Genomic DNA, 24,426 nt, shown 5'->3' with positions numbered 1-24,426 from the left:
CCAGTCTTGTAGACCAGGTCCTGCCTTACTAACACAACTGCCACCCATTCTCCCTCATTAACATCATAGAGGCAGGTTTACAACATACAGGAAAATCACACAGTACCAGGAATCATGGCCTAGCCAAATTGATACACACATTTTTGGGGGGACATAATTCAAACCATGACATTGGGTATATTTGATGTTTCCTCATGATTAGACTCCAGTTTTGCGATTTTGCAGGAGTACCACACAAGCAATGCTGTCCTCTATGCAGTGCATCCTTTCAGGAGGCTAAGGATACTGATTGTTCCATTACAGATGACAACTATTACCTGTAGTTAAGGTGCTATCTGACAGGTTTTGCACTGTAAGTTCATAAGAATTTTATACTTAACAATCAAAAAGTAATTAATATGTCTTTTTTAGGGGAATACTTCGAGATCAGCGTAAGCATTCTACTGTACTATAGCTAAGTCTTAGTAGTCCTCCAGAAAACCTGGTGGTGTATAGTGCTTAAGTGCTACGGCTGTTAACCAAAAGATGGGCAGTTCAAATCCACCAGGTGCTCCTTGGAAATCCTATGGGACAGTTCTACTCTATCCTATAGGGTCGCTCTGAGTTGGAATTGACTTGACGATAGTGGGTTTGTTTTGGTTTTTAGTAGTCCTCCTGCCTTGTTTTTCAAGAGTGTTTCTGTTCTTGGCCCTTTGTATTACCATATAAATTTTAAAATGACTAAAATTGATTTGTCTGTACCCCAACTGATGTGTGTTTTCGGGCTCACAGCTGCCTCCTTCTTGGGAAATTCGCCTTCTCTGAAGGAGCTGCCTCTTCCAGGGGGTTACCCCAGCACCTCCTCCAGTGGCCTGGAGCCAGCCTATCTGGATTTGAACCCCTTACCAGCTGGGACATGTTTTCTTAGGCTCCCTGCTTGAGTTTGCTCCTCAGTAAAGTAGGGATTATGAGGACACTAACAAGCAGGTTCATTTTGCTAGAAATTGCAGAGGTTCCCAGCTCACTTCAGACCCATACAGGTATGTGGTGCAATGGATAAGCATTCATCTGCTAACCAAAAGACGGATGGTTTGAACCCACCCAGCAGCTCCGAGGGAGAAAAGACCTGGCAGTCGGTTCCCATAAGATTGCAGCCTAGGAAACGCTATGGGGCGGTTCTGTTCTGTCCTATAGGGTCATTATGAGTCAGAATCAACTCGGCGGCATGAAACAACTGTGTAGGGCTTCTGTGCTGATTAGCAACCGCTACCCGTATGGAAGAAGTGAGCCGACTGCCTCTGTGCTGCCAGTATTGTGTTTGTGTGTGTGTGTGTGTGTGTATGTATGTATGTTTTAAAGCTGTTTATGCCTGATAGAAGTTTTAAATTCCTGTTATAAGAACAACCTTTTATGACTTCTGGGTTTAAAAAATGAAGTATTAATAGAGAGAGCTATTAGCAGGTATAGTCAATTCTGATTTTCTCACTGCTTTTCCTATTTGTAAATTAATCATTCCTCGTGCTGCTTTTCCTGGCCAACATTCCTGCTCAGTGTTGGATACTTTATTCTTTATCAGCACTCATAGAAGATAAGAAAGGGGAGAAATAGTGACACTCCCGCCTTGCACTGCCAAACAAGGAATGAAAACCACATATGTAATTTTAAGGGTTTTTCTTTCCCACATGAAGTGAATATAAAAATTATTACTGAGATATTTTACATTTTACATTCTTCACACAAGATCTTTGAAATGTAGTGTGTATTTTACACTTAGCGTACATCTCCATTGGGACTGGCCACATCCAAGTGCTTAGTGGCCACTGTATTGGATGTGCAGCTCTAGTCTTTTTTTTTAGGTTAGTAATTGTGTTAGAGTTGAGGATGAGCTTAAAGATATCTAAGATTTCTCTTGACTTCTTTTGGGTCAAGCTACTATTAGTAATTGAGGTATGATTATTAGGGTTAAAAACTGTAGATTTCAGAGCTCTTTGGAGTAGGTTTTTGTTAAACTAGAGAGTCAGCAAAAAAGAGGAAGACCCTCAACGAGACGGATTGACACAGTGACTGCAACAGTGGACTCAAGCATAACAATGATCGTGAGGATGGCACAGGACTGGGCAGTGTTTGGTTCTATTGTACGTAGGGCTGCTATGAGTCGGAACCGACTTGATGCCACCTAACGGCAGCAACAACATAAACAGGTATAAATTTATGCACAACCATATAATATACTTAATACCAGAAAAAACGCTTAAGCCATACAATATTGGTTTGTTAATCAAAATACCAATTCCAACTTGTAACGACCCTATAGGACAGAGTAGAACTGCCCTATAGGGTTTCCAAGGCTGTAATCTTTGCAGAAGCAGACTGCCACATCTTTCTCCCGCAGAGTGGCTGGTGGGTTCAAACTGCCGACCTTTCAGTTAGCAACTGAGTGCTTACCTGTTGTGCCACCAGTGCTCCTTAATAACCTAAGTAAGGTTACTTAATTTTCAAATATTACCTTGTCCCATTTAGGGCTTCTGATTAAAAACCTTTCCCAGCCTCTGTTCAAGTTTTTGTTTTTCTTGTGGTGATTTCTGGGTATTGCTACAAAGACATTAACATCCTATACAAAATGATTTATTACTGCAATTTTCAGATACCTTCAGTTTTTGAAGAGGATACAAATTGCAGTCATTTGATCTTAGTAGATTAATTGTATTTTAAAGATCGATGAAGAGAAATATGTTAGAAATAGGTTATTTCCAGAGCTGTAAGCTTTTTAGCAGTCTGATTTGTTGCTATTAATAAATTGGATATATTTTACACTTTTGCTGTATGGAGCTTGAACGCAAAGACCTGAAGTATTTTGTAAATATTTAAAGGGATGAATTGCTGTCTTGTCAGATGACAGAGCAGTGATGCTAAACTTGCCCTGACATCCTTACTTGTTATGAGGCTGTCTTAGACATTTCTTTTCCTCTGCATAAGAAGTATCAAAAGATACAGTAATTATATTATTTAATAAACTTAAAACATCGTGACTACATTTGTACAATAACAGAAGCATAAAAACATTGTATATAGTTACAGTTCTGGCAGACAGCAATTACCAGTATGCCTTCATTAATGCTATTAAAAAAAAAAAATCCGTTGCCTTTGAGTGGATTCTGACTCATGATGACTCCCTCTGTATGTTACAGAATAGAACTGAGATCCGTAGTTTTCTTGGCTGTAATCTTTATGGAAGCAGATCGCCAGGCTTTTCTTACATGGCACCGCTGGGTGGGTTTGAACCACCAACCGTTCAGGTAGTACCCCTGGCCATCGAGTTGATTTTGACTCATAGCGACTCTGTAGGACAGAGTAGAACAGCTCCATATGGTTTCCAAGGAGTGACTAGTGGATTCAAACTGCTGACTTTTTGGTTAGCAGCCGAGCTCTTAACCACTGTGTCACCAGGTCGAGTGCAAGCTGTTTGCATCACTCAGACCTCAAAACCAGATCTGTTGTTGCCAAGTTATTTCTGACTCCCAGCAACCCTATAGGGTAGAGTGGAACTGCCCCATTGAGTTTCCAAGGAGCAGCTGGTGGATTTGAACTGCCGACCTTTTGGTTAGCAGCCGAGCTCTTAACCACTGAGCCACCAGAGCTCCATCACTGTTTATTTTCATAGACCCACTGATCGTTTAATAGGCCAACACAGGAGGTTAACTTGTTTGTAGCAATAAGAAAAAATGGTTGCAGTTTTTATTTTTTTTATTTTGATGTGTAGGATTGTTAGTTTCCTGTGTGGTTACCTTAATATTTATCCCTATATTTCTAAGTTTAAACCAATCTTTTGTTTCTTTATATCGCCTTCACTTCCTCTCCATATGAGAGATCTATGATTACCTTATTTAGTCCCTCTTTTTTGTTTTAGTGTTGTCATCTTTTACATATTGATGTCTGTCTTTCCCTATTTTCAGTATTTTAGCTTTGATTTATTTTTGTGACTTCCCTATCTGGGTTGATATCTGGTTGCTCTGTCCTGTGTTCTAGTCTTGGCTTATCATCTGATGTTATTGATTTTCTAACTGGAGGATTCGCTTTAGTATTTCCTGTAATTTTGGTTTGGTTTTTGCAAATTCCCTAAACTTCTGCTTATCTGGAAGTGCCCTAATTTTGCCTTCATATTTGAGAGACAGTTTTGCTGGATATAAAATTCTTGGCTGGCAGTTTTTTTCCTTCAAGCCTTTATGTATGTCATCCCATTGCCTTCTTTCCTGCATGGTGTCTGTAGAGTAGTCCGAGCTTAGTCTTATTGACTCTCCTTTGTAGATGACTTTTTGTTTTTCTCTAGCCACTCTTAAAATACTCTCTTTATCTTTGGTTTTGGCAAGTTTGTTTATAATATGTCTTGGTGACTTTCTTTTGGGATCTCCCTTGTGTGAGTTTCGATGAGCTTCTTGGATAGATATCTTCTCATCTTTCACAGTATCAGGGAAGGTTTCTGCTGACAAGTTTTCAACAATTCTGTCTGTATTTTCTGTTATCCCCTCGTGTTCTGGTACTCCAATCAATCGTAGGTTATTCCTCTTAATAGAGTCCCACATAATTCTTAGGGTTTCTTTATTTTTTCAAATTCTTTTCTCTGATTTTTTTCTCAGATAAGTTCATGTCAAGTGCTTTATCTTCAGTCTCACTAATTCTGACTTCTGTTGTCTCAGTTCTGCTCCTATGACTTTCTATTGAGTTGTCTAATTCTAAAATTTTGTTGTTAATCTTTTGGATTTCTGTTTGCTGTCTCTTTATGGATTCTTGCAGCCTGTTAAATTTGTCATTATGCTCTTGTATAACCTTCTTAAGTTCCTGTATTTGTCTGTGTGTTCCTTGGCATGGTCTGCGTTTTGCCTTATCTCTTGAAGAACTTTGTATATTAATCTTTTGAATTCTACCTCCGGTAATTCCAAGAAGTTCTCTTCCTCTGGAAGGTTTCTTGGTTCTTTGTTTTCGTCGCTTGCTGAAGCCATCATGGTCTGCCTCTTTATGTGATTTGATATTGACTGTTGTCTCTGAGCCGTCAATAAGTTACCATGTTTGTTTATTTTATGTTTGTTTACTGTGTCCTAGTTTCTTGTTTTGTTTTGATATGTCCAGATAGGCTGGTCGTGTGAGGTAATTTGATTGTTGGTGTTTTTGAAGCTCTCACGTCCTGTCACCAGGTGGTTAGACTGTTACTAGGTGTGTGAGCCCAGGAGTCCGTTTACTTTTCTATTGAATTGTTTAATTTTGAAATTTCATTGTTAATCTTCTGGATTTCTGATTGCTGTCTCTCTATGGATTCTTGCAGCCTGTTAAATTTGTCATTATGCTCTTCTCTAATCTTTTTTAATTTCCTCTATTGCGTGTTCTGCGTTTTGCTTAATTTCCTTCCTGATTTCTTGCAGAGTTATGTATATTAATCTTTTGTATTCTGCCTCCAGTAGTTCCATGAAATCTTCCTCCTCTGGAAAATTTCTAGATTCTTTATTTTGGGAGCTTGCTGAAACCGTCATGGAGCCATCAATAAGTTATGTTTGTTTTATGTTTGCTTACTGTGTCCTAGTTCTTGTTTTGTTTTGACATGCCCAGATAGCTGCTCGTATGAGCTAGTTTGATTATTGGCACCTTTGAAGCTCTGATGTCCTGTCACCAGGTGGTTAGATCTGTTACTAGGTATGTGAGCTCAAGAGTGCACCCACTCCTCCTGTACGGATTCAGCTCAGGTGTCGAGGTAGATAGCCACCAAGTCTGTGGTGTAGGCTCTCACTTCCAGTCCTAAACAGGCATGAGTGATTGGTGTAGGCACAGGCATCTGGATGCAGCAGAGGGACATACTGTGTGCAATGCAGGGGGTTGACGGCCGCCCCTGAGTGTCCAGGAGGAAGGTGTGTCTCTGTTCCCTAGAGCACGTAGGTGGGTGGGTTTTGCAGCCGGACTATGAGCAGCTAATGCTTTTGGCTGTAAGGACTGGGGGGCACCTCTTATTCATGGGCCCCTATCGCAGGTGGCTTGGTGGTGTGGGTGGAGTCACCAGTCCTCAGGCCCCTGATGTGGGTAGGTGAAGACCCTGCTTAATGGACAGAGAGATGTCAAATGTCAAGAACCTGCCACTTCACAGCTGAAACTGCTGAAGATAGACTTCCGGTATATACCCTGTTGTACTGCGGTAATGAGAGCCTACGCTGTTGAAATGGGCCCACACAAGTCTGTGCAGGGGAAAGGCACTCAAAGTCCCTGGATCCCTTATGCCTGTGGCTAGGCAAAGGAGCTGTGCCTACCCTGGGTTTCTGGCTTAGGGGAGCCGGCAGTTTATTTTTTCCTATTTGTTAATTTGTTCACTTTCCAAGGCAGGGAGAATGGCTCTGGGCGTGTGACGGATCTTACTTCTGGCCCAGGAGACTCGGCAAATGCTGAAACTGGTCCAGGACCCAGTGCAGAGCAGGGAGCAGGGAGGTAAATGGGAGACAGGTTTTTCCCTAAGTGGCTTGTTTTTGATCATGCTGTGGGCCGTACACAAGTACTTATCTTTCGCCGATCCAGGGTTGCTTCTCACTGGTTCTGGGTGGCCATGTAGACTGTCTGGTGCTGGGTCTCTCCCGGTGCAGAAAATGCGCCTCCTGAGCACTGCTGGTTGCCTGCCTCACCGCTCACCTCCAATCTGATCAGGCCTGAAGGGCTCAGGCTCTCGCTGGGTCAGGACTGGCAGCTCCTCGCTGCTTCCAAACCATCTCTCCCTCCCCTGCCACTCAGTCCAGTTCCTCAACTCTGCCTTTGATGTTCAGGGCTCCTCGATTGCCATATATAATCGATTTACTTGTTTTTTCAGATTTTTGTTGTAAGAGGGTCCACCGGAAGCATCTGACTACCCCGCCATCTTGGCCCCGCCCTCGTCTCTTATGTTTTTTCATATGTACACTAAAATTAAAAATAAGTCCTATAGAAAACTTATTTTCACATTAGCTATAAAAAGGATGCTACAATAATAATACGAAATCCATAATTTTTATTGAATTTCCAGGAACAGCTTTGAAATCTATAAATTACTAAAAATTTACTCTGCCGGATTGCATAGATTATCGATAACAAAACACTAAACACGTAGAGTAACTTTGTCGTGTGCCTAAATCATGATAGGATTCTGTTACCGATTTTTGTAACCAATTAGAAGGGGACACCAACATGTGATATTTTCAAGCCTGTAATTCAGACAGTTTGTAAGTTGCAAGAGGAGGTACTTACAGAGACCTGGTCAGAAAGACCGAATGTTAATGTTAGTGATCATTTCCCAAGCAGTGTTACTCGCTGAGACTTCCTTCTGTTTCGGGAAAGCTGAGCTCAGGAAGGAAACAGGGAATGTGGCAGGTGTTTTAGTGACTGCATGTAAAGTGACCCGTGGACTTGACTTTAGCACAGCCAGCCAGTCAGAGATCATGTATGAAAATCAGGAAGGGAGATGGTGGTTTGAAGTTGGGAAGACACGATATGTCCAGACCAGACCAGTCATTGACTGTGAGTTAGGGTAGGTGGAGGAGAGCGGAGTACGGGGGATGAGTCCAGAGCAGCACCAGACTTCCGGGGGCGATGGGAAGGCTCCTTGTCTTGATTGTGGTGATGGTTTCACCAGAGTATTCAGATACCAGCTATTCAAATTGTCCACTTTTAGATATTTACAGCTTACTATATCTCGGTTATACTTCAGTAAAGCCGGAAAATTAAAACAACAGTGTAATATATCTTTGCACCTCACATTTAGCCAAAGGTCATTAGAAAACCAGTCACCCTGTAGAGCACTGATGTTTGGTAAATTTGATTTTTAGCCACGTACTAGGAGACCTGGTGGCACAGCCATTAAGCACTTGGCTGTTAACTGAAAGGTCGGTGGTTTGAACCTACCAGCGACTCCACGGGAGAAAGACCAGGCTTCTGTAAAGATTACAGTGTGGAAAACCCTATAGGGTGGTTCTACTGTCACATGGGGTTATTCTGAGTTGAAGTTGACTCGATGGTGCCTGAGAACAGCAACATTAGTTGTGCACACGTTTGCGTGCTTAGTTTTCTAGCCTTTACTTGCTTTGTCTGAAAAAGGTATGGGGAGTAGAATTTTCACCCTCTCAAGGACAAGCTTCGTACTTGAGTGCAGCGGTCCAGCGTGGAGCTTTGCTTACGTTCAGAACTTTGTCTATCCTCTCTGTCTGGGCAATCTCATCTCGTCCCGTGGCTTCAGAGATCATGTGTACCGGTGATTTCCAAATTATATATCCAGTTGCAACCTGTGCCCTGAGTTTCTTACTCATGCAAAAAAAAAAAAAAAAAGAGTCCACCTTGCTGGATGTTCAGTAAGCATTTTATACTTACAACAGCCAAAGCAAACCCTTGGTTCCTGCCACGGCCTCATCTCCAGCATCTCTGTTTTGGCACAGCCACGCCTCCATGGCTAGGCCCACCCCGTGGGTTCTTCGCTGCCCTCTCGGTCCATCCTTGAGTCCTGTGGCTCTACCTCACAACTGTCCTGAGGCTGACCGCTCTTTTTCCAGCCTAAACCAGCCTAATTTTCTGCCTGCCTAGAACAGCCTTTCTTATAGCGTTGCCTTCCCAAAGTCTGTTTTCATACAACAAAGTTTCTTTTTCACATGAAAATTGGCTCGTGTCACCCCCTTCTTGGAAACCTTCAGCCTCCTCTCAGGTCCCACAGCCTGGGTGACCTGGCCCCGCCTGCCCTTCTGTGCTGGCAGCTCCTGCCACCATCCCCTCCTTGGTCCTGTTCCTAGCGTTGCCCCGGTGCGCTAGGCGGTCCCTGCGCTCTCGGACTGCTTCTCCCGGCAGCCTCCTGCCGCTGCCCGTCACATTAGTCCCTGGGGCTCATCATAGCTTCATGCTCGTTACACCTGCCGCCAGCGGACAGCGCCTGGTTCCACCTGTGTTTGGTGTGTCATGGCCCCTCTGGGATGAAAGCCTTCGTCACTGTCGCATCCCTGTCGTCTGATCTAAGAAGTGCCTGGCACATAGTGTCTTTCAGTGTTTTTTGAAGGGGTCTTCCTCATCTCAGCTGCTGGTGCCCGTGTTGTTGCAGATCTCAGCCCAAGAACCTTGGGGTGGTCCTTCTCTCCCCTCGTGCCTGGGTCGTTGGCAGTCTGGTCAGCTGTCTCCCAAATATACCCAACATCCGACTGCTGCTTCCCGCCGCCTGGCTGAGCCACCACCACGTTGCTCCTCATTGCAGCTATTCCCCCTTCCCCTTCCCCTGCCTCCTTCCTTTCTCTCATCCAGTCTCTTCACGCACAGCCTTGGATTCGCCTGGTAAAACACAGTGACATGAGACCATTCATTCCTCAGCTCTAGGGGCCCTCACCCCTGTCCCCTCATCTCGCCTGCTTGTCCGCGCCACTCCAGCCCCTGGCTTCCGCTCCTCCCCCAGCTGTCTCTGCAGCTTCCTCCTGCACTCCTGGTGTCTCATCTTCTCAACGAGGCCCTCACTGGTCACCCCGCTTCTAAAAGGGCACCACCCTAGCCCCAGATGTTCTGTGTTCCCCTTCCCTGCTTCAGGAGTTGCCAGAGTATTCTGTATCTTGCCCTCATTTGTGTTATCTTTCTTCGTCTTTGCCAGGAATGTTAGCTCCGCAGGGGCAGGATCTTTGTCTTACTTATGGTGTCCCTGGTGCCTGGAACAGCATCTGGCACGTGGCTGGCCCGCCGTACTCACTGACTGACTGCATGAGTGAACGGATGGGACCCCAGCTGGGTGGTCTCCAGTTGGCTTCAGGCGTGGGGGCTCTTGTGGTGATGTGGCTCCGCGTCTCCTCGGTGGGCAGAAAGGCAACCTAGGGAGGCCTGGTGGTTTTTGGCTGTGCTAGCGATGGGGGCTGTTCTCTAGGACTGGGGGAAGGAGAGGGCTTTACATAGACTTCGATCAGGCTGGTTCTTTGTCATGATTTAGACTCCTCGGATCTGTTGGTACAGAGAAAGACACCTGCCCCCGGTACTCTGTGTTTTGGGGAGCAGTCTGGTGCTTTCTAGGACACGACCGTGCGATAATACGCAGTTCTCTCCCCTTCTCCCCCTGACATTCACGTGACTGCCGAGTTGGCTTCGTTTACCCCGTAGAGCCCTTGCACGTGTGATGCAAGTCCAGTGGTTTTGAGCACTGGTCTGTAAAGCATGTAGAGATACCCGTGAAAGCCTTGGAGTCTTCGTGGCGCTGTTGTTCATTCCTTCAGTTGTGCATTCACTGGTTCAGCCGTCTGAGCACCTGCCCTCTGTGACCAGCACTCCAAGCTTTAGCAATACAGCCTGGGGTTCGCATGTGGCATTCTGAGTCATGTGCACGCTCGGTTGACATCCAGGTGGACAAGCACTGTCAGAGGACGTGTTTGGGTGCCGGTGACCCAAGGAGAGGAAGTGAGCGTGTGGCTAGGGATGCGTCAAGAGGCTGGCTAGACAGGATTGTTGGACGTTGGAGGAGCCACTAGCTGGAGCTGGAGACTTTGTCAAACCCCTGCAGTTCCAGCCAGAAAGCCGGGGCTCAGGGTCCCTTCTGCCTTTCTCCTGAGGGTAGCGCAGCAGGGGTGTCTTGGGTGGTGACAGATGAATGGGGGCTTTCTGCTGCTGTGCCCTGCCTGGGGAACCGGCTCTGCGCGTTCTTCCCCTCTGTCCTTAGTGTGCAGAGCAGGTTTCTGTCTGGAAAGGCCGTGACTGCTCCGGACAGCACGTTGCCCAGGTGCCAGCAGGTTGTTTCCTGTGGGGGCAGAGGCAGTGCTGGGTGAGGGCTCATTCTGGGTCATGCTGATTTGGGCTGAAATCGACCCCACTGCTTGCTAGCCCTGCAGCTTTAGGCAGGTTTCCAACCTGTGAACCGTACTTTCTTCTTTTCAAGGCTAATTTTATTTTGCTGATAGGGTAGTTGATAATCTTTTGGGGAGAACCTAGGGTAGTAATCTTGTCTGTTATTCCTGGCTTTGAGGCCCCTACCTTGCCATTACCCCTACCCCATGGTTTAGGACCTATTTGAAAAAGTAGACGTTGAGATCTGATGGCCGGAGGTGAATTCAGAGTTTTTTCTGCTGAGCCTGGGAGGGAGGCTGTGTGGCTGGCTGGCCACGGTCAGGTCCCTGGATGTTCATCTAGAATCCAGACCTTGGACAGCCCTTCTGAGAGCGTTTGGGTCTGCAGACACGTTATAGCCGGGACTGCTGCCTCAGGTCTGAGCCTTTGTGTGCAGATCCTTCTACAATAGTGGCTTTGTACCTTTGTGGATGGTAGAAAGTACTAATGCTTTTGTGTTGATGAGGCCGACAGAGTCCAGCATGTGGCGGGAAGTAATACAGAAATCTAGGTGAAGGGATTAACTGGATGATTTCCTAGCTCCTACTAGAATTTTCTTTATGGCATTATTATCTTTTTTGAAGTATTATCAGTTTCTAGAACATAAACCCATTGCCGTTGAGTCGATTCCGACTCATAGCGATCCTGTAGGGCGGGGTAGAGCTGTCCCACAGGGTTTCCAAGGCTGTAATCCTTACGGAAGCAGACTGCCACATCTTTCTGCCGCAGAGCTGCTGGTGAGTTCAAAACGCCAGTCTTTGGGTTAGCAGCCGAACGCTTAACCACTGCGCCACCAGAGCTCCTTGAGAACGAGAACACTAGGCACAGTTGTATTCAGTAAACTCCCTGTTTTGTGTTTCGCTATATGAACATATATGTGTGTTGTAATTTTAGAATTCTGTGGTATTTTTTAAGGATCTTGGGTGTGTGGACCAGGTTTTGAAAACAGAACTTTTTTTTTCCTTCTGTTTCAGACTCCTTTTAGTTTTGGCATGAATCATAGAACACCACCCTACCCCGCTGGGGATTACTGTCTTCTGTGCAGAAGTGAGCGGAAGGACTCTTCGTTCCTGGAGAGTGGGATCAAGACTGCGAGTAAACTGGCCCTCTCCACGGCCCCCAAAGGCAGCAACGTGCTGCACCTTCCGCTGTGGGTGTGCCCGGACTGCCGGCGGACGGTGGAGAAGGAGGAGAGGCACGGCCTCGACCACACCTCGGTAAGTCGGCAGCGGCAGGGCCTGGAGACGTTGTGCTCAGCTGCCTTCGCGTCCTTTCTGTGACATCGTTAATTGGCCAATAAAATAAATTTGGCTTTGCTTTCTGGAACTCTCTCCTGTACCATTTCCTGGCCCCTTGCTTCACCCTCTGGGAAGTTCTTCCTGGTCTCCCTGGCCTGTCTGAAGTAGGTGCTAGGGAATCTGCCCTGGGCCAGACACCTCTTTGTCAGCAGGCTGTGGGGCACAAAGGGGATTTTTAGGTTTTTTTCCCCTGGACTCAGGGTTTATTGCCTTGGACAATACAGTTTCCTCAAAAGCTAGTAGACTTTTCATGTATTTCCAAAAACCGAAACCAAACCTGTGGTGTCGAGTCGATTCTGACTCATAGCAACCCTGTAGAACAGAGTAGAACTGCCCCATAGGGTTTCCAAGGAGCAGCTAGTGGATTTGAACTGCCAACCTTTTGATTAACAGCTGAGCTCTTAACCACTCCACCACCAAGGCTCGTTCACGTATTTAGTTCTAGTCAATTCCATGTGTTAGCAACACAACTGAAATTCTTTCCCAGATGCTTTTCTTAAGTTTGCTGTTTGTTTTCCTTCTCTCCTTGATACCACGCCCCGGCTCAGCGGAGGCCGCCTCCAGCCCGTTAGTGAGTGAGAAGACTACACCCTTAGTGTGATCTTTGATACAGACCAAGTCTTAGTGGGCCTTGTTCCAAAAAGTTTTTCAAATCTACTATTTGGGTTTTAGACAGAGTTGGTTTTGCAACCATTTGAGGCCCCACATTCGAGGGCTTTTCTGTTCCCTTTGGTTTGTGCAAGATGCAGCTAGTAACAACCACCACACACTGCTAGTGTTCTGTTTCCTAACCGGGTACTGCTAGCCAAGTTAGTCCTAGTGGGTTGGAGTACGTTTCACCGCTGCATGTGTGGGGCTCCATCTTCTTGGAGTCACCTGTGTTTCCTATGCCACGTGTGCCAGCCAACTGCTAAGCCACTGACTCATGTTTTTAGGCAGCACCCCAATTCTAGCTGCCCGTTTCTGTAGTCATTAAAGTAACACTAACTTGCCTTAATAGCTAAACCTTGAGATCTCATTGCTTATTAAAATAGAAATTGATTTCTGACTTAGCCCCTTCCCACCTGCCCCCTTTCTCTGCTTCATTCTCCTTAGCTCTTATCTCTGGTCACCGTATACTTATTCATTTTGCTTGCCTTCCTTCTTCACTGGACTATACAAGAGGGCAGCAGTTTTTGTCTGTTTCCAAGAATAGTGCCTGGTCCGGCGTATGTTAGGCATTCAAAATACTCGATGAATAAGTGAATGAATGGCCAAAGAATGAATGGACCCTGGAATTCCCCTCATTAAAGCCTTATAAAAATGGCATAAAAACCCATTGCTGTCGAGTTAATTCCAGCTCATAGCGACCCTGTAGGACAGAGTAGAGTTTCCAAGAGTGTAATCTTTACAGGCTTGGTAAAGTACAAGGTCAGCGAAGAAGAGGAAGACCCTCAATGAAATGGATTGACATAGTGGCTGCAACCGTGGGCTCAAGTATAACGATTGTGAGCGTGGCGCAGGACCGGGCAGTGTTTCGTTCTGTAGTATGTAGGGGCGCTATGAGTCGGAACTGACTTGACGGCACCTAACAACAATCTTTACAGAAGCAGACTGCCACATCTTTCTCCTGTGGAGCAGCTGGTCGGTTCAAACCGCTGACCATTTTGGCTAGCAGCCAAGTGCACTTAACCACTGCGTCACCAGAGCTCCCTAGAAAGATGCATAGTCAGTCTTGAATTTTCTTACCCTAACGTCTTTTTGCTTTTATCATTTTATTGTTTTAGTTTTGTTTACTTTCTGTGTTTACTTAAAGTATTTGATCGTTTCCCCATTGTTTCATGGAAGGCTGCTTAGTATTATTTAAATTCACTTCCAATTAGCATTCCTAAATCTTCCCACGGACTAATACATTTTCTTTGCTCCCTAAGCTTTATTGTATTTTCTTCCTGGTTCCCGTCCTGCTCTTATATATTAGCCTGACTGTGCCCCCGGGGAGGCGCAGGTGTTGCTCATCCTGGTGTCAGAGGCAAGTGGCAGTGCCTGCCCTCCCGTCATTGGGCTCCTCACTTATCCTGGGTCATGGATCGTCTCTGTCAAGTGAGGCTTTCTCTCCTCACCAAATATGACCTCAGGGACCGCCTAAGTCGACCTGTGTTTGTAGACTTAGACCTTCTGTTACTTTTGTAAAGTTGACTTCTTTATTCGATCTGGTTAAAATTGCTGGGCTTTTTTTTTTTTTTTTTTTTTTTTAAGTGAGATATAGTTTACATTCAGTAAAATTCACCCAATTTAAGTATTCAGTTCAATGAGTTATGATAAAATGTATATAGTCATGTAGACACCACTACCACAATTAAGACTACGCTAGTCTACAATCATGGAAACACCATTATCACAATTAAGATTGTGTTAGTACACAGTCACGTAGACACCACTACCACAATTAATTAAGATTGTGGTAGTCTACAGTCGTGTAGATACCACTACCACAGTTAACATTGCTCTAGAATACAGTCATATAGACACCACTGCTACAATTAAGATTGTGCTAGTGTACTGTCGTGGACCAGCACTCCTCTGTCAGTGTTGTACTGTGGTGGCTTGCGTGGGGTATTTCAGATATCAGCAGGGTCATCCATGGTGGACAGGTTTCAGAAGAGCTTCCAGACTAAGACAAACTAGGAAGAAAGGCCTGTTGATCTACTTCTGAAAATAAAATGGCCAGTGAAAACCTTATGAATACCAGCGGAACATTGTTTGATATAGTGCCATAAGATGGGTCCCTCAGGTTGGTAGGCGCTCAAAAGATAACTTCTTCAAAGTAGAGTCAACCTTAATGATGTGGATGGAGTAAAGTTTTAGGGACCTTCATTTGCTGATGTGGCATGACTCAAAATGAGAAGAAAAGCTGCAAACATCCATTACTAATCGGAATGTGGAATGTATGAAATATGAATCTAGGAAAATTGGAAATCATCAGAAATGAAATGGAACGCATAAAGATCGATATCCTAGGTATTAGTGAGCTGAAACGGACTGGTATTGGCCATTTTGAATTGGACAGTCATATGGTCTACTATGCTGGGAATGACAACCTGAAGAAGAATGGCATCACATTCATCGTCAAAAAGAACATTTCAGGATCTATCCTGAAGTACAGCACTGTCAGTGATAGGATAACATACATATGCTTACAAGGAAGACTAGTTAATTCGACTGTTGTTCAAATTTATGCACCAACCACTAAGGCCAAAGATGAAGAAATTGAAGATGTTTACCAACTTCTGCAGTCTGAAATTGGTCAAACATGCAATTAAGATGCATTGATAATTACTGCTGCTTGGAATATGAAAGTTGGAAACAAAGACGAAGGATTGGTAGTTGGAAGATACGGCCTTGTGATAGAAGCGACACCAGAGATCGCATGATAGAATTTCACAAGACCAGCGACTTCTTCATTGCAAATACCTTTTTTTCAGCAACATAAACAGTGACTATACATGTGGAACTCACAGGATGGAATATATAGGAATCAAATCGACTACATCTGTGGAAAGAAACTATGGAGAAGTTCAGTATCATCAGTCAGAACAAGACTAGGGGCTGACTGTGCAGCAGATCATTGCTCATATGCAAGTCCAAATTGAAGCTGTAGAAAATTCAGTACAACCTTGACCATGTCCTACCTGAATTTAGAGACCATCTTAAGAATAGATTTGACACACTGAACACTAATGACCGAAGACCAGATGAGTTGTGGGATGACATCAAGGACGTTATTCATGAAGAAAGCAAAAGGTCATTAAAAAGACAAGAAAGAAAAGACCAAAATAGATGTCAGAAGAGACTCCGAAAGTTGCTCTTGAACGTAGGGTAGCTAAAGCGAATGGAATAAATGATGCAGTAAAAGAACCGAATAGAAGATTTCAAAGGGTGACTTGAGAAGACAAAAACCGAAGTATTATAATGAAATGTGCAAAGACCTGGAGTTAGAAAACCAGAGGAGAAGAACATGCTTGGTATTTCTCAGGCTGAAAGAACTGAAGAAAAAAGTCAAGCCTTGAGCTGCAGTATTGAAGGTTTCTATGGTCAGACTATTGAATGATGCAGGAAGCATCGAAGAAAATGAAAGGAATACACAGAGTCACTGCACCAAAAAGAACTGGTCGACATTCACTCATTTCAGGAGGCAGCATATGATCAAGAACCGATGGTATTGAAGGAAGAAGTCCAAGCTGCACCGAAGGCATTGGTGAAAAACAAGGCTTCAGGAATTGACAGAACATCAATTGAGATGTTTCAACAAATGGACGCAGTGCTGCGAGTGCTCACTTGTCTATGCCAAGAAATTTGGAAGCCAGCTACCTGGCCCACCAACTGGAAGAGATCCATATTTGTGCCCATTCCAGAGAAAGGTGATCCAGCATCATGTGGAGATTATCAAACAATGTCATTAATATCACATGCAAGTAAAATTTTGCTGAAGATCATTCAAAAACGGTTGCAGCAGTTCATTGGCAGGGAACTGTCAGAAATTAAAGCCGGATTCAGAAGAGGACGTGGAACCAGGGATATCATTGCTGATGTCAGATGAATCTTGGTTTAAAGCAGAGAATACCAGAAAGATGTTGAGCTGTGTTTTGTTGACTAGCAAAGGCATTTGACTGTGTAGATTATAACAAATTATGGGTAACATTGTGAAGAATGGGAATTCCGAAACACTTAATTGTGCTTGTAAGGAACCTGTACATAGAACAAGAGGCAGTTGTTGGAACTGACTGAACAAGGGGATACTGTGTGGTTTAAAATCAGGAAAGGTGTGTGTCAAGGTTATATCCTTTCACCATGCTTATTTGTTCTGTATACTGAGCAAATAATGTGAGAAGCTGGACTCTGAAGAAGAACGTGGCATCAGGATTGGAGGAAGACTCATTAACAACTTGAATTATGCAAATGACACAACCTTGCTTGCTGAAAGTGAAGAGGACTTGAAGCACTTACTGATGAAGATCAAAGACTACAACCTTCAGTATGGAATACACCTCAATATAAAGAAAACAAAAATCCTCACAGTTGGACCAATAAACAACAGCATGATAAATGGAAAAAAGATTGAAGTTGTCAAGGATTTCATTTTACTTGGATTCACAATCAATGCCCATGGAAGCAGCAGTCAAGTAATCTAACGATGTATTGCAGTGGACAAATCTGCTACAAAAGACCTCTTAAAGTGTTAAAAAGCAAATATGTCAGTTTGAGCACTAAGGTGCGTCTGACCCAATCCATGGTATTTTCAGTCACCTCATATGCCTGGGAAAGCTGGACAATAAATAAGGAAGACTGAAGAAGAATTGATGCCTTTGAATTATGGTGTTGGCGAAGAATATTGAATATACCCTGGACTGCCAGAAGAATGAACAAGTCTGTCTTAGAAGTACAGCCAGAGTGCTCCTTGGAAGCAAGAATGGCGAGTCTTTGTCACACATACTTTGGACATGATGTTTGGTAAGGTAGAGAATCAGCAAAAAACAGGAAGACCCTTGACGAGGTGGTTTGCCACAGTGGCTCAAACATAGCGATGATTGTGAGGCTGGCACAGGATCGGGTAGTGTTTTGTTCTGTCGGACATGGTGTTGCTGTGAGTCAGAACCGACATGATGACACCTAACAACAACAACACGGTGTGGTCAGTCGTTGTTGGGTGTGGGATTTGACTTTACCCTGCTTGCAAGGTAATAAAAATAGCCTGTTACTATTTCATGGATGCCGGCAGAAGACGGGAGTCTTCCCTGTTCAGAGACAAAGGATGTTATTACTCATGGCAGAGCAAGCAGCATGAGTGCTAGCATATTTGTGTCGTTTCTCCTTGTGCTCCCTCCCCACTGAAGTCCCATAGAGGTGATACAGAAGGACCTATGTACATGCTGCGGGCTTAGTGAGTTTGTCACAGCTCAGGAACACTGAGCTTGAGGAATCCACTGGTGTTACAGTAAGCAGTAAGTACAGTAAGCACCACTTTTGTAGTAAGCCTGCCCTTTGTCCAAGGGGATACCTTCTCTCTCCAGGTTATCAGCTGCATAAACAACCTTGAGAAATAGCCCAAGTAAAAGATCCTTGCACCTTGCCATTTCCAGCAAGACTTGGAAGAGCACAAGAAATGCACGGAGCATTGTCACCCAACTATCCTCCTAGCAGACGTTAAAAAAAGTCAGCCAAGAAAAGATAGGAAGTATTGAATGTGGCACCGAAGAGATTGTTTTGGACCTTGGCTAGATGTTTGTTGGTGGAGGGGTGAGAGCAGAAGCTGGTCTGAACTGTGTGAAGACTAACTTAGTGGCGAGGTAGCTGAGAAAGTCAGCATAAGGTGCTGATTTTTAGCCTTGACTGTGATAGTAGAGGAGGGCAGACCCAAAGGGGAGAGTGGAGCTGGAGGAAGGGACTTGGAAATGCTCAAATAATAAAAGAAAGAGCTAGGAGTTGGGGAGAGGTCTTCTCCCATTTAAATTTTTATTTTTTAATTATGTAATTTTGATATACACATAAAATGAACGCCATCCAGCGTAAGAATCAAACCATTCCGCACAGTTCACCTGTGCACGGCTGGTTCCCATTGTTTGCGGTGGTGATGTTCTGTAAAATTCCTGGGAACACGGAAGTAGCAAATGCCAAACCCACCTTGTTTGACCTCCTCTGGGACCTTTCCCCGCTCTGTGCACCTGCTTGTCTGTGAAAGACCACAAAGTGTGGTTAGTATTTCTAGCAGACAGGCAAATTGGTAAATACGGAATCTGCCAATTACGAGGATGAATGTTTCTCCCTTTTCCGTCCTTCTGCCTCCTTTCTCTGAAAACCACTGTCCTGAATTTTGTATCTATGATTCCTTACTTTTAAAAAATATTTTCTTTTAAAAAATACATTTTGTCACCTACATGTGTATCCCTAAATAATATTTTATTTTGTTTGATTTTGAACTTTATGAAAATGGTGTTATGCTTATGTTGTCTTCTGTGTCTTGTTTTTCTTTATTAGATTCATTCATACTGTGTGGGTAGCTATCTGCCCACTCCTCACTTACTGACATGGTTAGGTTCCAAAGACCAGGTTGGTGTGTGAAATACTTCTGCCCCGGCATCCCCTCATTGCCAGCCCAACACTCTCAGCTGGGCAGCTGCGGCCCCTCTGTACCTGTGGCAGTCAGGGCCTGACCCTGGCTCTGCTTACTGGAGCAGACCATCCAAGCTCGGGTCTGGGATGCACTTGGTGCAGCAGACAGGGCGGCGCAGGCAGGCGGGGCCTGGCAGCGTCATCCAGCGGGAGGCCCCACAGGCGCCCACTGCCTGGGCCCCACTCCTGGCACCTGCTGGATGGTGTCTGCTTGTGAGGCGAGAGTGGGGCGGAGAGTAGGGTGCAGCAGGAGAGAGCCAGGAGGAGGGAGGAGAGGCTCGAGGAACCGGCGCGTCAGGGCTCTGGGGTTCCAGACTGAGGTTAAATACCTTGGGGGTGGTACTGCTCCTCCCTCCCCGTGCCCTGGACTGGCTGTTCGCGGGTTGGGGATTGTTAATGTGCAAAATAGTTGGATAGTTTTGGGTAGTAGATTTTTTACTATTGTTGTAAGTGTGAAATTTCAGATAACGAGATAACCGATAAATGAATAGTAGGTGTAGTTTATTCATTTTCATTAGTACAGTTCAGTATATAACTATACTGTAGTTTATTCATCGGCACTTTTATTGATTGGCATTGAGTTGCTTCCAGTTTTTTACAATTATAAAAAATGCTGTCAGGGGCATTTGTATACTTGTCTCCTGATGCTCACTTGTAAGAGTTTTGTTGGGGTGTTTTTCTTAGTTATGTAGTGCTGCTATAACAGAAATACCACAAGTGGGTGGCTTTAATAAACAAAAATTTATTCTCTCACAGGCTAGGAGGTTAGAAGTCCAAATTCAGGGCATCAGCTCCAGGGGAAGGCGTTCTCTGTCGGCTCTGGGGGAAGATCCTTGTCATGAACCTTCTCCTGGTTTAGGAGCTTCTCAGCACAATGACCCCGGGTCCAAAGGACACACTGTGCTCTTGGCTCTTCTTTCTTTGTGGTAGGAGGTCCCTCTCCTTTCTGCTCACTTTTCTCTTTTATATCTCAAAAGAGATTGACTCAAGATACAACTTAATCCTGTAGATTGTGTCCTGCCTCATTAACATGACAGAGGTTAGGATTTACAACACATAGGATAATCACATCAGATAGCAGAATGGTGGACAGCCACACAGTACTGAGATTCGTGGCCTAGCTAAGTTGACACACATTTTCGGGGGCACAATTCAGTCCATAACAGTGTTTATCTATGGAATAAAATTGCTGGATTATAGGTAATTCAGTTACTTACATTGATAAAATAATACCAGTTTCCTCAGTGATTGTACCAATTTATATCCCTACCAACAATGTTTGACCTCCAGTTGATCCATATTCTTTCTAGCACTTGGCTGGCATTGGATAGCCAGAGTGTGAAGTTGTTTGTGGGTGAGAATGAGTAAGGTGGACTCGTGATGGCGCTAATGAGGGCCACTAAGGTAGGAGAGGCTGTTCCCCCCCCCCCCTCACTCACTCAGTGTCTGTGGGAGAATCATCCTTTCATTGAGACAGGAGGGAGGCAGGTAAGTTTGATAGGGTTGCGAGGAAGGTGGGGGAGGGGTTGGGGAGTGTACAAGTGGAGAAAACTCTATTTTTTATACTTTTTTTTTGAGGTGGAGAGTGGATTTACTGGGGCAGGGAAGAACAGGTCTCACAAGAAATGAGCGAAGTGTGCTGGCGGGGGACCCGGGGTCACGGGGTCGCCTTGGTCCCAGGGGAGCTGGGTGCCAGCAGCCTGCACAGTGCCACCAGCTGCCTGTGGCGAGGATATCTCTGTTCTTTTTCCCTCCTCAGTGGCAGGTGTTGAACAAGGTGGTTGTGATGGGTCGGAGTCAGGGTGTGCTGGGCAGACCCAGTGGAAAAACGGCTTGTAGGGTATTGGAGAGCCGTCGTCCGGCCACCTCTCCCAACCCCATTCTCGGTCAGTCTGGCAGATCTCCTGCCCAGTCTGTTCGCCGTGGGGCCTTTCTGCACGGGCCTGGCCTTGACTGGGCGGTGCCAGAGATGGCTGTTGAGTGAAGGGATCCAGCTGCCTTTGCTGGATCCCTGAGGAGAATGCTTAAAATACTCCTCCTGGCTAGTAGAGGATTTCAGGCCTTGAGGGACTGTGATACATGTTCATGAGTCTGTGAGTTCTCTGATAGCTTTTAGAAATTTTGTTTCTCTTCTGATAATTGAAAAAAATACATAAGCATATTCAGATCGTCTGAAAGCCTGCTGTGTGTCAGAGGAAGTGGCCCTGAGTTCTGTGTCCTGGTGTGCTTTGATGTGCTGTTGTTCACCGGCCACTGAGGAAAGGACAGAGGTGCTCCTAATACTTACATTCTCTCTAAGGCCAAGGAAAGGCCAGCTGCAGGCCCGGCCTGCTCTGTGCTAGAGCGATTCAGCAGGGGCGGGAGAGCAGAGACATGGGCGGAAACTCACAGCCCAGCCAGAGAACCTGCTACTTAGTAGCCAGAGCCAGTCCTGCTATGAATTTAGCAATTTAGTTTCAACTAAACATTCATCTGTTTCTTTAAAATAATGTTGTTAATTTGAATTTTATTGATTTTCAGTTTTGTTTGTACTTCAATTATAAATCAAAATTTAAAAAATAGTTGTATAAAGATCAAAAAGCATGAGTTTATATTGCATCTAAGTTTGTGTATGTTTAAGTAACAAAATAGGCTGGGGAGGGGTGACCCTTTGGAGAATTATTTGTTCTTTAAAGGGATCTATATGACACTCATGCCTACTGTTGTAAGGAAGATACTCAGCAGATTATACCTGTTTTTCTGTTGTCAGGGTTGACTGTTTTGAAAGCTCTGTTTGATTGTGGACATTAGTAGTTGGGTCTCTGGTCTCCTATATCGTTAAAATGTAACAATTGCTTTCTCACACCAAGGAGCCAGATTCTCTAGTAAGAGTTGTTGCACCCATACCTTTAATCAAAGCAGATGGTCCCAATTTAAACCAACCATTTCAGAGTTTACTAATATTCTTCTTTATCTTGAATATTTGCTTTGTTGGGTCTGGGATCGTAATGAACATAAAAAACTCCTTTCTAATGACTTCATGAAAGTGGTTGCTGATGTATTTTGTAGAACTAGCTAGAACTGCATAGACTGAGGACAGAGCTCTCACAGAAGGCTGATCTTGAATGGTAGTGTTGCTTAATGTATTGCTTTGAGACTCATCCATGTTGTTGCATGCTGTTGAGTTCACAATTCATTCACCCAACTCATGGTGACCCCCTTCACAACAAGATTGGAGTATTTTTGTAAGTAGATTGCCAGGCCTTTCTTCCTAGTCTGTCTTAGTTTGGAAGCTCTGCTAAAACCTGTTCAGCATCATAGCAACACGCAGATCCCCAGTGACAGGTGGGTGGTAGCTGTGCTTAGGTGCATTGGCCAGGAATTGAACCTGGGTCTCCAGCCAGGAAAGTGAGAATTCTCTCACGGAAACACCACTGCCCTTGTTGTTGTATGAAGTAGTAGTTAATTCCCTTTTCTAAAAAACATTTCTGAGTAGTATTACATTGTATAGCTATGCCACAATTTTTTTTATCCATTCACCGGTAATAAACGACTGTGTTTCCAGTTTTTGAGTATTGTGAAAAAAGCTACTAGTAACATTGAGTACAAGTCTCTGTGTGGACGTGAATTTATTTCTCTGTGATGAATGATGGGTTATAGGGTCAGTGTATGATTAATATTATAAGAAACTGCCATGCTGGTTTCCGAAGCCACCTATGAGAGTTCCAGCTGATCTTTACCCTTGCTGGTGCTAGATATTGACAGTCCTTATTTACAGCCATTTTAGCGAGCGATCATAGTGTTAACTCACTATGGCTTTGATGGGCTTGTTTTTTTTTGGTACTGTAGATGAAGATTTACCGAACACACTAGCTTCTCATTCAACAATTAGTATACTTATTGTTTTGTGACATTGGTTACCAACCCCATGACATGTCAGTACTCTCCATTCTCGACTTTGGGTTCCCTATAGCCAGCTTTCCTGTCCCCTCCTGCCTTCTAGTCCTTTTCCCTGGGCTAGTGTGTCCCTTTAGTCTCATTTTGTTTTATGGGCCTGTCTAATCTTTGGCTAAAGGGTGAACCTCAGGAGTGACTTTATTACTGAGCTAAAAGGGTGTCCAGAGGGCATACTCTCAGGGTTTCTGCAGTCTCTAAGTCTGGTCTTTTTTTGTGAGTTACAATTTTGTTCTACATTTTTCTCCAGCTCTGTCCAGGATCTTCTATTGTGATCCCTGTCAGAGCCGTCAATCGTGGTAGCCGGGCACCATCTAGCTGTACTGGACTCAGTCTGGTGGAGGCTGTGGTAATTGTCCATTAGTCCTTTGGACTAATCTTTCTCTTGTGTCTTTGGTTTTCTTCATTCTCCTTTGCTCACAGTGGGGTGAGACCAGTGGAGTATCTTAGATGGCTGCTTGCAAGCTTTTAAGACCCCAGATGCTACTCACCAAAGTAGAATGTAGAACATTTTCTTTATAAACTATGTTATGTCAGTTGAACTAGATGTTCCCTGAAACCATGGTACCCAGAGCCTTCAGGCCCAGTAATTCAGTCCCTCAGGGAGTTTGGATGTGTCTGTGGAGCTTCCATGACCTTGCCTTGGACAAGTTGTACTGGCTTCCCCAGTACTGTGTACTGTCTTACCCTTCACCAGAGTTACCACTTATCTGTTGTGTATTTAGTGTTTTCCCATCTCCATTAGTGTGCATTTTTTAATGACTGTTGATGTTGAACATCTTTTTGTGTGCTTATTTCCCATTTTTATCTCTTTTTTGGTGGTGTAGCTGTTCAAATCTTTAGCATATGTTTCTAGTTGGGTTGTTTGTCTTATTATTGGATTGTGAGAGATTCTTTTTTTATTTAAAAAAAAATTTTTTTTTATTGTACTTTAGGTGAAGGTTTACAAAACAAATAGTTTCTCATTAAAGTCAGTACACATATTGTTTTATGACATTGGATAACAACTCCGTGACATGTCAACGCTCTCCCTTCTCGACCTTGGAGGACTTTTTTTTTTTTGGTGAAAATATGCATAGCCAAAGTTGCACCATTTCAAAAATGTCTACATGTACAGTTCAGTGACATCGATTACATTCTTCCAGTTGTGCTACTATTCTCACTATCCTTTTCCAAATTATTCCATCACCATTGTCTTCAACTCACTGTCCCCTAGGCTTCCCATCAAAACTTTTGAATTGCT

At 44.3% G+C, this 24,426-nt stretch overlaps 1 protein-coding gene across 1 annotated transcript in view; it reads left to right on the top strand.

Moving 5' to 3' along the window:
* The first annotated feature begins 11,746 nt into the window (after positions 1–11,746).
* FAM193A (family with sequence similarity 193 member A) overlaps positions 11,747–24,426 on the top strand; it is a 111,920-nt gene continuing 99,240 nt past the window's right edge. The window contains exon 1 of the mRNA XM_004383514.3: positions 11,747–12,023. Coding sequence (XP_004383571.2) covers positions 11,799–12,023 — 225 coding nt within the window. The 5' untranslated portion in view covers positions 11,747–11,798. The remainder of the gene's footprint in view (positions 12,024–24,426) is intronic.

This window comes from Trichechus manatus, unplaced genomic scaffold (assembly GCF_000243295.1).
Source record: "Trichechus manatus latirostris isolate Lorelei unplaced genomic scaffold, TriManLat1.0 scaffold00111, whole genome shotgun sequence".
Taxonomy (NCBI): domain Eukaryota; kingdom Metazoa; phylum Chordata; class Mammalia; order Sirenia; family Trichechidae; genus Trichechus; species Trichechus manatus.
The sequence above is the reverse complement of the archived record's forward strand: the minus strand, read 5'-3'. Positions and strand labels throughout refer to the sequence as shown.